This window comes from Mandrillus leucophaeus, unplaced genomic scaffold (assembly GCF_000951045.1).
Source record: "Mandrillus leucophaeus isolate KB7577 unplaced genomic scaffold, Mleu.le_1.0 Scaffold207, whole genome shotgun sequence".
Lineage (NCBI taxonomy): Eukaryota > Metazoa > Chordata > Mammalia > Primates > Cercopithecidae > Mandrillus > Mandrillus leucophaeus.
This window is the reverse complement of record NW_012102110.1, coordinates 130,363-143,543: the sequence shown is the minus strand read 5'-3', so window position 1 is coordinate 143,543 and position 13,181 is coordinate 130,363. Positions and strand designations below refer to the sequence as shown.

The 13,181-nt window shown below is 42.0% G+C and overlaps 1 protein-coding gene and 1 long non-coding RNA gene across 3 annotated transcripts in view; one reads left to right on the top strand and one right to left on the bottom strand.

The window, feature by feature from the left end:
• Positions 1–5,880: 5,880 nt before the first annotated feature.
• On the bottom strand, positions 5,881–12,646 carry LOC105539560. The gene is made up of 3 exons (XR_001006064.1): positions 12,183–12,646; positions 6,895–7,857; positions 5,881–6,615 (listed from the first exon to the last, which is right to left on the bottom strand). It is a non-coding gene; the product is annotated as an uncharacterized LOC105539560 (long non-coding RNA).
• Positions 12,641–13,181, top strand: part of TMCO1 (transmembrane and coiled-coil domains 1) — a 40,987-nt gene continuing 40,446 nt past the window's right edge. The window contains exon 1 of one of the 2 annotated variants that reach the window (XM_011979890.1): positions 12,641–12,875. In XM_011979890.1, the coding sequence (XP_011835280.1) occupies positions 12,806–12,875 (70 nt within the window). In that variant the 5' untranslated portion in view covers positions 12,641–12,805. The remainder of the gene's footprint in view (positions 12,876–13,181) is intronic. The other variant, XM_011979889.1, reaches the window with a different exon arrangement.

The window sequence follows — 13,181 nt, the reverse complement described above, 5'->3', positions numbered from 1 at the left end:
CCGGGAGGCGGAGCTTGCAGTGAGCCGAGATTGCGCCACTGCACTCCAGCCTGGGTGACAAAGCAAGACTCCGTCTCAAAAAATAAAAAAAATAAAAAAAATAAAGTAATACAACAAATACCTATGACATTACCACCAACATGAAAACTAGGAAATGAATTTCCATTCATGTTCACCTATTTGATCTTCAGTTGTATCACCCAGCTTCTTCCTTATTCGAAGGTAACACTACTGAAATCATTTTCTGGTTTTCCCTTTTAATGTCACATGTGAATATATTCAAAAACAGTGGATTTTTTTGTGGGGCAGGGGTGTTTAGATATTATTGACTTTATATGTAATCTTTAAGGACATATGTTTTTCACAATACTATATTGCTAGGATTAATCCACATTATGGCATATAATTATGGTACATTCACTTGGAGTGGATATAAATATAGCCTTATATATTTATAGGTGCACCTCCACTGCCCCGCAGGGTCCTGGGACACTGTGTGAGATGGGGAAGGTACAGATTTTTTATTTTTTGTAGAGGTGGTCCCCGTCCTCCAGGAACTTCTAATTAATTTGTCTATTCCCTTGCCTGTTAGTGGGCATTTGGGTTGTTTTCAGGTTTTGGTATTAAAAAGAGTGCTCACATGAACACTCTTGTATGTGTGACCTGATACTTGTTAAAAAGTTTTTTTGAACTGGGTGCAGTGGCTCATTCCTGTAATCCCAGCACTTTGGGAGGCTAAGGCAGGAGGATCACTTGACCCCAGGAGTTCAAGACCAGCTTGGGCAAGATAGTTGATATGGTTTGGCTGTGTCCCCACCCAAATCTCAACTTGAATTGTATCTCCCAGATTTCCTCCATGTTGTGGGAGGGACCCAAGGGGAGGTAACTGAATCATGGGGGCAAGTCTTTTCTGTGCTACTCTCGTGATAGTGAATAAGTCTCACGAGATCTGATAGTTTTATCAGGAGTTTCCACTTTTACTTCTTCCTTATTTTTCTCTTGCCGCTGCCATGTAAGAAGTGCCTTTGGCCGGGTGCGATGGCTCACGCCTGTAATCAGCACTTTGGGAGGCTGAGGTGGGCAGACCACAAGGTCAGGAGATCGAGACTAGCCTGGCCATCATGGTGAAACCTTGTCTCTACTAAAAACACAAAAATTAGCTGGGCGTGGTGGCATGTGCCTGTAGTCCCAGCTCCTTGGAAAGCTGAGGCAGAAGAATTGCTTGAACCCGGGAGGCTGAGGTTGCAGTGAGCCGAGATCACGCCACTGCACTCCAGCCTGGTGACAGAGCGAGATGCCGTCTCAAAAAAAAAAAAAAAAAAAAGAAGTGCTTTTTGCCTTCTGCTGAGTTTCTGAGGTCTCCCCAGCCATGTGGAACTGCAAGTCCAATTAAACCTGTTTTCGTTTCTAGTTTTGGGTATGTCTTTATCAGCAGCGTAAAAATGAACTAATACAATAGTGAAACCCTGCCTCTACCCCCGCTGCCCCCCCAAAAAATTCGCTGGGCATGGTGGCATGCACCTGTAGTCCCAGCTACTAGCAGGGTAAAGTGGGAGGATAGCTGGAGGCCCGAAGATCAAGGAGGCAATGAGCTGTGATTGCACCACTTTATTCAAGCCTAGACAACAGAGCAAACTCTGTCTCAAAAAAAAAAAAAAAAAAAAGTTTCTTTTATGTATATGCCTAGGAACAAAATGGCAGGTCAAAGGGCATGCAAATGTTTACCTTTACAGGATAATGCCAGATTGTTCCAAAAGGGCTGTACCAATTTACACTCCTACCAGCAATGATTAAGATATTGTGATAATCTGTATCCTCCAGATATGGGCCAACTTTAAACATTTCTTTAACATACATATATATATATATCAGGTTTACCATTTTAAACATTTTTAAGTATATAGTTCAGAGACATTCTGTACATGCACACTGCTAGACAATCATTACCACCATCCATTTCCAGAACTTATCTTTCTCAACTGAAATTCTGTATCTAGGCCGGGCGCAGTGGCTCACGCCTGTAATCCCAACACTTTGGGAGGCCGAGGCGGGCAGATCACAGGAGGTCGGCAGTTCATGACCAGCCTGGTCAACATGGTGAAACCCTGTCTCTACTAAAAATATAAAAACTAGCTGGGTGTGGTGGCTCATGCCTGTAATCCCAGCTACTTGGGAAGCTGAGGTGGGAGAACCCAGTAAGTGGAGGTTGCAGTGAGCCGAGATTGCACCACTGCACTCCAGCCTAGGTGACACTGAGATGCCATCTCAAAAAATAAATAAATAAATAAATCTGTATCTAAAAATAACTCTCCACTCTCCCCTCCTCCAGCCTAGGAAACCACCATTCTATTTTTTGTCCCAATGTATATGACTACTCTAGATACCTGTGTAAACCAAAAATAAAATTATAAGCACCACCGCCCCATGCCCCCTACCCCCAACCGCCATCAGAATGGAACCCTTCTCTCAGCCAAGGGCATTCCAAAGTTAACTTGAAAAACTAGCTCAGGTCATTATGGGAGTGGGGAGCTGGATATGCCTAATTATACCCTGCTCTCTTTTGGAGTTAAGGATAGAACAGACTCTTAAAGTCTGATACGAAACATTTACAGTCTACTCTCTCTGAAGCCTGCCACTTGGAGACTTCATCTGCATGATAAAACCTTTGTCTCCACAACCTCTTACCATAACTGAGACACTCTTTTCTATTGATAACTCTTTCAACCAATTGCTGATCAGAAAATTTTAAAATCGACCTATGACCTGGAAGCCCCAGTTTCAAGTTGTCCTGCCTTTCCAGACCAAACCAATGTACATCTTACATGTATTGATTGATGTCCCATGACTCTCTAAAATGTATAAAAGCAAGTTGTACCCCCACCACCTTGGGACCACTTGAGGCTGTATCACAGGCACATCCTTAACCCGGGCAAAATAAATTTCCTAAATGGATTGAGATCTGTCTTGGATACTTTTAGTTTACACCTGATATTAGAGAAATCATACACTATTTGTTCTTTTGTGGCTAGCTTATCTCACTCAGCGTATCTTCAAAGTTCATCCATGTTATAACACATGTCAGAATTTCTCAAGGCAGAATGATACCCCATTTTTTGTCCCAATGTATATGACTACTTTAGATACCTGTGTAAACCAAAAATAAAATTATAAGCACCACCCCCCCCGCCCCCCACCCCACAGCCATCAGAATGGAACTCTTCTCTTGGCCAAGGGCATTCCAAAGTTAACTTGAAAAACTAGCTCAGGTTTTCAAGGTTTCAAGAATATGGTTTCAAGAATATTCTTTTATCCATTCATCCATCAGTGGACACTTGGGATACCTTTTGGCTACTGTGAATAATGCTGCCATGAACATAGATATACAAATATCTGTTGAAGTCCCTGCTTTCAGTTCTTTAGGGTAGATACCTGGAAGTGGAATTGCTGGATCCTATAGTAATTCTTTATTTATTGCAGTGACATCCTCATGACTCACTGCAGCCTCAACCTCCTGGGCACAGGTGATCCTCCCACCTCAGCCTCCTGAGTAGCTGGGACTACAGGCGTATATTATTACACCTGGCTAATTTTTGTATTTTTGGTAGAGACAGGGTTTTGCCATGTTGCCCAGGGTGATCAAAAACTTCTGGGCTCACGTGCTCCACCTGCCTCAACCTCCCTACATGCTGGGATTATAAGCGTGAACCACTGTGCCTGACCTTATGTTTAATTTTTTGAGGAACAATCACACTGATTTTCCATCCTGACTGTATCATTTTTACATTCACCCCAGCAATGCACAAGGGGTTGACTTTCTTCACTTCCTCACTAATACTTGTTTTTGTTGTTGTTGTTGTTGTTCTGAGACAGAGTCTCAGTCTGTTGCCCAGGCTGGAGTGCGGTGGCATGATCTTGGCTAACTGCAACCTCACCCTCCGGGGTTCAAGCCATTCTCCTGCCTCAGCCTCCTGAGAAGCTAGGATTATAGGCACATGCCACCACACCCAGATAATTTCTGTACTTTTAGTAGAGACAGGGTTTCACCACATTAGTCAGGCTGGTCTTGAACTCCTGACCTCGTGATCCACCCACCTCGGTCTCCCAAAGTGCTGGGATTACAAGCGTGAGCCCCTGAGCCGGCCCTGTTTTGTTTTTTTAATAATTGCCATCCTAATGAGTGTGAAGTGGTTTGATTTGCAACTCCCTAATTAGTTAAGTTGACCATCTTTTCATGGGCTTATCGGCCATTTGTTTATCTTCTTTGGAGAAACCTTTGATTAAATCCTTTGCCCATTTTTGAATTTTTTTTTTTTTTTTTTTTTTTTTTAGTAAGTTGAAGGATTTTAAAATGTTTTTATAATGGATTTTAATCCCTTACCAGATAAATGCTTTGTAAATATTTCTCCCATTCCATGAGTTGCCTTTTCGCTCTGTTGTATCCTTTGATGAATAAAAATTTTTAACTTTGGTAAAGTCCAATTTATTTTTGTTGCCTTTGCTTTTGCTGTTATATTCAATAAATCATTGCCAAATCCAATGTCATGAAGGTTTTCCCGTTTTCATCTAAGAGTTTTAGCACTTCCATTTAAGTCTTTGATCCATTTTGAGTTAATTTTGCCTGTGGCTATCTTAAAGATAAATCTTGGGAAAACTGGATTATCCACGTGCAAAATTCACCATTTATTGAAAAGATAAATGGTGTTGGGAAACTGGATATCTTTTTTTTTTTTTTTGAATCAGAGTCTTGCTCTGTCACCCAGATTGGAGTGCAGTGGCATGATCTTGGCTCACTGCAACCTCCACCTCCTGGATTCAAGCGATTCTCGAGCCTCTGCCTCTTGAGTAGCTGGGATTACTGGTGCCTGCTACCATACCCAGCTAATTTTTGCATTTATAGTAGAGATAGGGTTTCACCATGTTGGCCAGGCTGGTCTTGAACTCCTGACCTCAAGTGATCTACCCATCTCAGCCTCCCAAAGTGTTAGGATTACAGGTGTAAGCCACTGCACGTGGTCAAAAAAACTGGATATTTTTAGATCATATATTTTAGATTATTTATTTTTTAGATATTTAGATTTATCATTTAGATTATCTTTTCAATAAATGGTGTTGGGAAAACTGGATTTTCACATGTAAAAATGGGGAAAACTGGATATCCTTTCTCCATTGATTGACTGGTCTTGACAGCCTTGTCAAAAATCAATTGATCATATATGTGAGGGTTTATTTCTGCGTTCTTTATTTTATATGTCTGTCTTTACGCCAGGACTACAGTGGTTTTTTTTGTTTTTTTTTTTTTTTTTGAGATGGAGTCTTGCTCTGTTGCCCAGGCTGGAGTGCAGTGGTGTCATCTCAGCTCACTGCAAGCTCTGCCTCCCAGGTTCACGCCATTCTCCTGCCTCAGCCTCCCGAATAGCTGGGACTACAGGTGCCTGCCACCACGCCCGGCTATTTTTTTTTTTTTGTATTTTCAGTAGAGACGGGGTTTCACCACATTAGTCAGGACGGTCTCGATCTCCTGACCTCGTGATCTGCCCACCTCAGCCTCCCAAAGTGCTGGGATTACAGGTGTAAGCCACCACACCCGCCCAACTACGGTGTTTTGATTACTGTAGCTTTATAGTTAAATTTTGAAATCAAGAAGTGTGAGACCTTCAGCTCTGTTCTCTTGCAAAATTGTTTTGGCTATTTGGGGTACTTTGAGTTTTCATATAAATTTTAGGATGAATTTTTCTATTTCTGAAAAAACGTCACTGGGAGTTTGACAGGGATTACATAATGAATCTGTAGATCACTTTGAGTAGTATTAACATTTTAAGATTGTTTCAATCTATGAACACAGTGCATCATTCTACTTATTTGTGTATCTTTAATTTCTTCCAGCAACATTTGTAGTTTTCAGTATACAAGTTTTTTGCCTCTTTGGTTAAATTTATTCATAAGTATTTTAGTTTTGATGTTATTGTAAATGGAATTTTTAAATTTCCTTTTTAAATTTTACATTGAAATGCAACTAAATTTTGTGTGATTTGGATCCTGCAACTTTGTTTTTTAGTTCTAACAGGGTTTTTTGGGTGGAATCTCTAGGGTTTTGTACATAAAACATCATATTGTCTGTAAACAAATCATTTTACCTCTTCCTTTCCAATATGAGGGCCTCTTTAATTTTTGCCCGTTGAACAGACTGGTCCCAAATATGGTTCCCTGATCACTGATGAGGTGGAATATCTTTTTATAAGGAAGCATTAATATCAGTCCCATAATAGTAACATTTACATAGGATGTTAGGATAAATATAAAGTCCTAAGTTTCAGACTTCATCTCTAAATCTTAGGGTCTCATTCCCTCTCTTCTGTTCCTAATGAGTGTTGTAGTAGAAAATTTTTGAAGACTAATTTGCTACAGCATTAAGCTTAAGCCTTTCTATTAGTCTTTCAAATACACAACATAAATGATTCTTAACCTTTATTGGTTTATAAACACCTTTGAGAATTGGATGAATACTACAAAACTTCAACTCAGAAAAAAATGCACACATGAAGTTCTGCATGCATTATCAGGAGATGTATGGCTCTCCTGAAGTTCAACCATTAGTCTGGGCATGGTGTCTCATCCCTGTAATCCCAGCACTGTAGGAGGCCTAGATGGGTGGATAACTTGAGGCCAGGATTTTGAGACCAGCTTGGGTAAGATGGCTAAACACCATCTCTACAAAAAATACAAAAATTAGCTGGGTGTGGTGGTGCACACCTGTAGTCCCAGCTACTCAGGAGACTGAGGTGGGAGGTCAAGGCTGCAGCGAGCCATGATTGCACTACTGCACTCCAGCCTAGGCAACAGAACAAGACCCCTTCTCAAAAATAAATAAAGTTGGCTGGGCACAGTGGCTCAGGCCTGTAATCTCAGCACTCTGGAAGGCCGAGGTGGGTGGATCACTTGCGGTTAGGAGTTCAAGACCAGCCTGGCCAACATGGTGAAACCCTGTCTCTACTAAAAATACGAAAATTAGCCAGGTGTGGTGGTGCAGGCCTGTAATCCCTGCATGGGAGGCTGAGGCAGGAGAATCAATTGAAACTGGGAGGCGGAGGCTGTAGTGAGCTGAGATCATGCCACTGTACTCCAGCCTAGATAACAGAGTGAGACTCTGTCTCAAAAACAAAAAAAATAAAGTTCAACCATGGACCTCTTACAGATACAACCTGGATTCACTTTAGTCAATCCTATTTCTATCAAATATATAATCTCTTTCTATATTTTAGTTGTTTTTACTACACACTAACTCCCACATCCTACCACTTTGTTCCCAACTCAATGCTTTTAATCACTGCTTGTGTCCTAATTGAATTTCACCTTTTCTTCAAGGTCTACCTAAAATTTCCAATTCTTTCAAGATATTTCTCCAACCCACTATCTTCTCTCCCAAAGGTATCATTCGTTCATTCAATAAATACAAATTGTGCAACTTCTCTGTCCTTGACCATGTTCCAAAAGCTGAAGATGCAATAGTGAACACAGTCTCTGTCCTAAAGAAACAGTGCTCAGCCAGGAGCAGTGGCTCACACCTATAATCCCACTGCTTTGAGAGGTCAAGGCAGGAAGACTGCTTGAGGCCAGGAGTTCAAGACTAGCCTAAGCAACATAGTGAGACCCATAGCTCTATGCACGTGCACACACATGCACACACATACACAAATTAGCTGGGCGTGGTTGCACACACTAATCAGCTACTCCTAGCTACTCAGGAGGCTGAGGTGGAAGGATTGCTTGAGGACTGCTTTAGCCTGGGAGTTCATGGTCATAGTGAGCTACGATCGAGTCACTGCATTCCAGACTGGATGACACAGCGAGACCCTGTCTCTAAAAAAAAAAACACAACAGTACAGGATTATCCAACCAGCAGATGAAACATGTATTTAGGGCATACACACATGGACTCAGAGGGAAAACATTTAGAAAAAGTAAGATTTCAAAAATATATATTTCACCTTAGTATTTTAATTATATTTGGGAAGAGACCTCATGATCTTCTCAGTGCCCAGGGTTTCTGAAGGTCTTCATCTAGTCCTACTAGCCCAGTGGGAAAGAAATCTTCTCATAAAAACCTGATTCCTTTCCTGTTTTCTCTGATATGAATTTGTTCAGGTATCCAAGAAAAAAGTTTGGGAGCTGCCCCTAACTCCTTCTTCTTCCCAATCTTCCACACTCAGTCATCTTTGTATTTGACAAAGATTACTACTGCCTAAATGAGAAGAATGGCCTGAAGGGGACAGAATTGGGTATACAAGTGGAGACCAGTTAGAAAGCTGTAATACAAGTGGAGATAATGACGAACTGAATTGAGGTGTACTAGAGGGGACTGAAAGATGTGAAAAGATATGAAAAGGGGGAAATCTATGAAACTTGCAAAGTAAACATGTGAGATAAAGAGGGAGTTACTGAGGATAGTTCCCTTATTTTTGGCTTGAAAACCAGTTAGATGGTGGTGCTACTCATTAAGAGAATAAGGGAATATTGCAGTTTGGGGAAAAGAACACAACAGATTGATTTTGGTATATCCAAATGGAAATTTTCAGTGGGCAGCTAACTATTAGGCCTGAAACTGGAAAGAACTTGGGCTCAGATAAGATTTTATGCATTATCAGCAGATAAATGGTAACTGAAGCTACTGAAGAAATGAGCACAGGGAAAATGAATAAAAAAAGAAAATTAGTTCAAGTATTATGTGCTCAGTGGTTGAATATAGCCAGTAAAAAGAACATAACAGTAATGTGTTACTGGCCATGTAACAAGAACAGACAGACCATGGACCTTCTAAACACTTTCCTTACATACTTTTAAAAAAATAAAATCCTTTAAATTTACATACTATTATGACATTTTACACTCCAGAAAAACCAAGGCATGGTATAGTGAAGTAATTTGCCTGAAACTGCACATCTAGTTAAATGGAGAAGCCAGGATTTGAAGACAGGTAGTCTGACTCCAGAACTTTGTTCTCAACCCTATACAAACCTCACAGTAGTTCTTGAAGGTAGATATTTGTACTTATACTTTACAGATTTAAAACAATGAGGCTCAGATAAATTAAATAACTTGCTAAAAATAAGGTAGCTTACATGTAGTGGGACTAAAATTGAAAGGTAAAGTTCATATTGTTTCAAACCTGAGTGTAAGCAGGGATTTATAATTCTCTTACAGTCTTTTACAATACCTAGCTTAGTACTGTGTATTTAAAGAACAGTATTGGGCCGGGCATGGTGGCTCATGCCTGTAATCCAAGCACTTTGGGAGACCGAGGTGGATGAATCACCTGTCAGGAGATCAAGACCAGCCTGGCCAAAAAGTTGAAACCCTGCCTCTACTAAAAATACAAAAATTAGCTGGGTGTGGCGGTGCATGCCTGTAAACCCAGCTACTCAGGAGGCTAAGGCAGGAGAATTGCTTGAACTCAGGAAGGCAGAGGTTGCAGTGAGCCTAGATCCGGCCACTGCACTCCAGCCTGGGTGACAGAGCGAGACTCCGTCTCAAAAATAAAATAGAATAAAATAAAATAAAATAAAATAACTAACTAACTAAATAAATAAAAATAAATGAAGCACAGTATTGGCTGGGCATGGTGGCTCATTCCTGTAATCCCAACACGTTGGGAGGCTGAAGCAGGAGGAATGCTTTGAGCCCCAGAGTTTGAGACCCAGCCTGGGCAACAGAGACCCTGTCTCTACAACACAAAACCCCAAAGCAACAATATTATTATTACTAATTCTACTAATAACATAAGAACAGGCTTAGCTCCCATTCACCTTTCACAGAAAGTTACATGAAGATGTACCACAACATCAAGTATAAACTAGAAAAAACATGTGGGTTCAAGAGAATAGTAAAATTAAGTCCCAGGACAAAAGTCTTGCTATTGTACTAGAGACCGGAGGAGGTCATGAGCTTTGGGAGAGCAGTCCTCATGGGGAAAACTTTGAAATCTAAAAATTAGATAGTACAACTGAGAGCTTAGAGAATTTGGGAATATGACAAAGAAAACTAGTTGAATCTAGAAAAGATGTTATCTGAACTTGTCTCTAGCACTGTTCTTAAACAAGGGGCATAGTGTCATGACATCATGACCCTAGAAGTGTATCCTAGCAGTCCATGGCTGCAAACATTTACACAGGAATAACTTAACTGCTTATTAATATATTCCACATTTTCTTATTTGTTCATATTTTAACATCTCTGAATGGGATTCATCTTACAATCAATGGTGTGTCATGGTTTAATTATTTTTTCCTTTTTAGTAGTAATGATGCATCTTACAATGAATAGCATGTCGAATTTGATGAATTGTGTGTGCCAAGCACTGCTTGAAATGCTTTATAATATACTCTTCCTCATCCAATCTTCATAACAATTTTATGCAGCTGATGCTACCACCATCTTTAAGGCTCAAAGATGCTAAACAACAGGTTCTAGGATTGCTGTCAAGTAACTGGCAGAGCCAGAATTTAAAATCAGGTCGATTTCCAAGATCATGCTCTTACTGTTTTCTCAGTACTTACCTTGGGTGATACAAAGGTGAATAAAAATCTATCCTTGTCTGAACTGCTCAAATCAACGTCTAGCTCAAATATGATCTTTTTGAAACCTTTCCAACTCCCCAGGAAGAACACATCTTGTTCTCCTCAACATTATAAGAATCTCTATAATACCTATAATCTTATTATATTGTATAATCTCCCTGGGCCCTTGGAAGTCAGGAATATTCTCTTAACCATCCTTTTGACCCTACAGTGCCTACCACGGTTCTTGACATACAATAGAGGCTCAATAATATTTCTTAAAAAGAAGATAGGGTCTCTGCTGCTAAGCCTAGGAGACAAGAAATGCACATAAAGCTAAAAAAAGGTCAAAAGTAGTGTTTAGGAGAATTATATAGTTAAGTGCAGTAGGGTTTAAAAGAACCAATGAGGGCTGGGCACGGTGGCTCACGTCTGTATTCCCAGCACTTTGGGAGGCCAAGGTGGGTGGATCTGAGGTCAGGAGTTCAAGACCAACTGGGCCAACATGGCGAAACCCCCTCTCTACTGAAAATACAAAAAATAGCGGAGTGTGGAGGTGGGTGCCTGTAGTGCCAGCTACTCGGGAGGCTGAGGCAGGAGAATCGCTTGAACCTGGAGGCAGAGGTTGCAGTGAGCCGAGACTGTGCTACTGCACTCCAGCCTGGGCAACAAGAGTGAAACTCCATCTCAAAAAAACAAAAAACAAAAAACAAAACCCACCAATGATAGGAAGTACAAGAGGATACAGCTCAGCCAGCTTCCAGGTTTTTTTTTTTTTTTGAGACAGAGTCTCCAACTGTCGCTCAGGCTGGAGTGCAGTGGTGCCATTTCAACTCACTGCAAGCTCCGCCTCTGGGTTCACGCCACTCTACTGCCTCAGCCTCCCGAGTAGCTGGGACTACAGGTGCCCGCCACCACGCCCGTCTAATTTTTTGTATTTTCAGTAGAGACGGGGTTTCATCGTGTTAGCCAGGATGGTCTCGATCTCCTGACCTTGTGATCCGCCCGCCTCGGCCTCCCAAAGTGCTGGGATTACAGGCGTAAACCACCGCGCCCGGCGCCAGCTTCCAGGTTTTCTCACTCACTCTCTCTCTCTCACACACACACCCCAGTCTGAAAAATCTGAAACCGTCTACAATGGCTGAAACCACGCTGCTGAGGCATTTTAAAAATTTAATTAGTTACCAGCATGTATAAATTGAAGTTTCACATAAAACCCAGGATTTCTGGATTTTCCTGAGAAACGAAGTCACCTCAGAAACTGGGTGCTCATTCTCCTAGAGAAATGCGTTGGATTTGGGTATCAAATTCTCCTTTCAGATGAACTTAATGCTCCCTTATCCATCATAGTACCTTCCACCATTTTTTTTGGCTCAGCTTGCATAACGTAATTTATATTCTCTCGCTAATCTAGGCATCTGGATTTATGACCCCTTCTCTAGACACATTACTTACTCACTGCACTATCACACTATGAATTTTCAGGCATCGGTGCTTTGACTTCCACTTTGCCTAGATAGTCCTTTGCTTTCTCCAAAAGCACTCCTACTCCCCTAAGGCACTGCTTCAATTCTTTTCGTTAGTTTCTTCTGACCATCCTCTCAACCGTGTCACGTAGCACTGTGGTAATACCTCTATTAAAACCCTTATCAAAGCGTATGCACAAGCTGCTTCTCCTCGCGCTGACATTCGCTCCTTGAGGCCAGCGGCCCACAACTAACTCATTTCGCGGCCCCAGCTGCACGTCCTCGCCCTGGCACCTACACCCAGGCGTTCAGTACGTTTGCGGAAGTCAGTCTTCTTACTTCACGGCAAACCCAAGCTAAACTAGTATTACGATCACAGAAGTGCGGCTGAGGTGGAAGCCAAGACTATCCCAATTACTGGATTCTGGCCGAGAAAAAGGCGCGCGCCAGCACCCCAATCAGTAAAAACTACCGGGCAAAGTTCGCCGCCGCCGCTATCCTACTCTAGGTCTGAAATAGTTCTAATTCTCGCGAGATTCGGCCTGAGTACCAGCCTTCAGCTCCAGTGACTTGCGGGTTCGTTTCTTCTAGATTCTCGTGGCCACACCGTTCTCAGACACGAGCCTTTCCGGTGCTGTGCCCCGGAAGCGGAAGTGCTGTCTTCGGGCTGTCAGAGTTGGTCTGTTACTCGGTGGTGGTGGACTCTACGGAAGCCGTTTTCGCTTCACTTTTACTGGCTCTAGAGCGCTTTCCCCCTGGCGGGTGGGAGTGCAGGGACGAAGGTGCGAGATGAGCACTATGTTCGCAGACACTCTCCTCATCGTTTTTATCTCTGTGTGCACGGCTTTGCTCGCAGAAGGTGAGAGCGGCTATTTCTCAGACGTTTGATCAGTCCCCGGGAGGAAGGGCCCCGGGGTCCCTTGTGCCTCCAGGGGAAAGATCGCGAGCCTTACTTGCTAGAGAGGCTCATCTACTCTACTCCAGGGGATCTCTGGGCAACTCGTGAACAGGAGCGGGAGGGGAGTGTGGAGTCGATTGCCGAGTTTTCTTTGGTCTCAGGTAGATTTCACTTGTGTAATTGTGGAGACACCTTCACATCATGTTACTGTTGTTTTGGCTGAAGAGTCAGTTGTATTAGCCTTTGAAAAAAGTTAACTATGGGTAA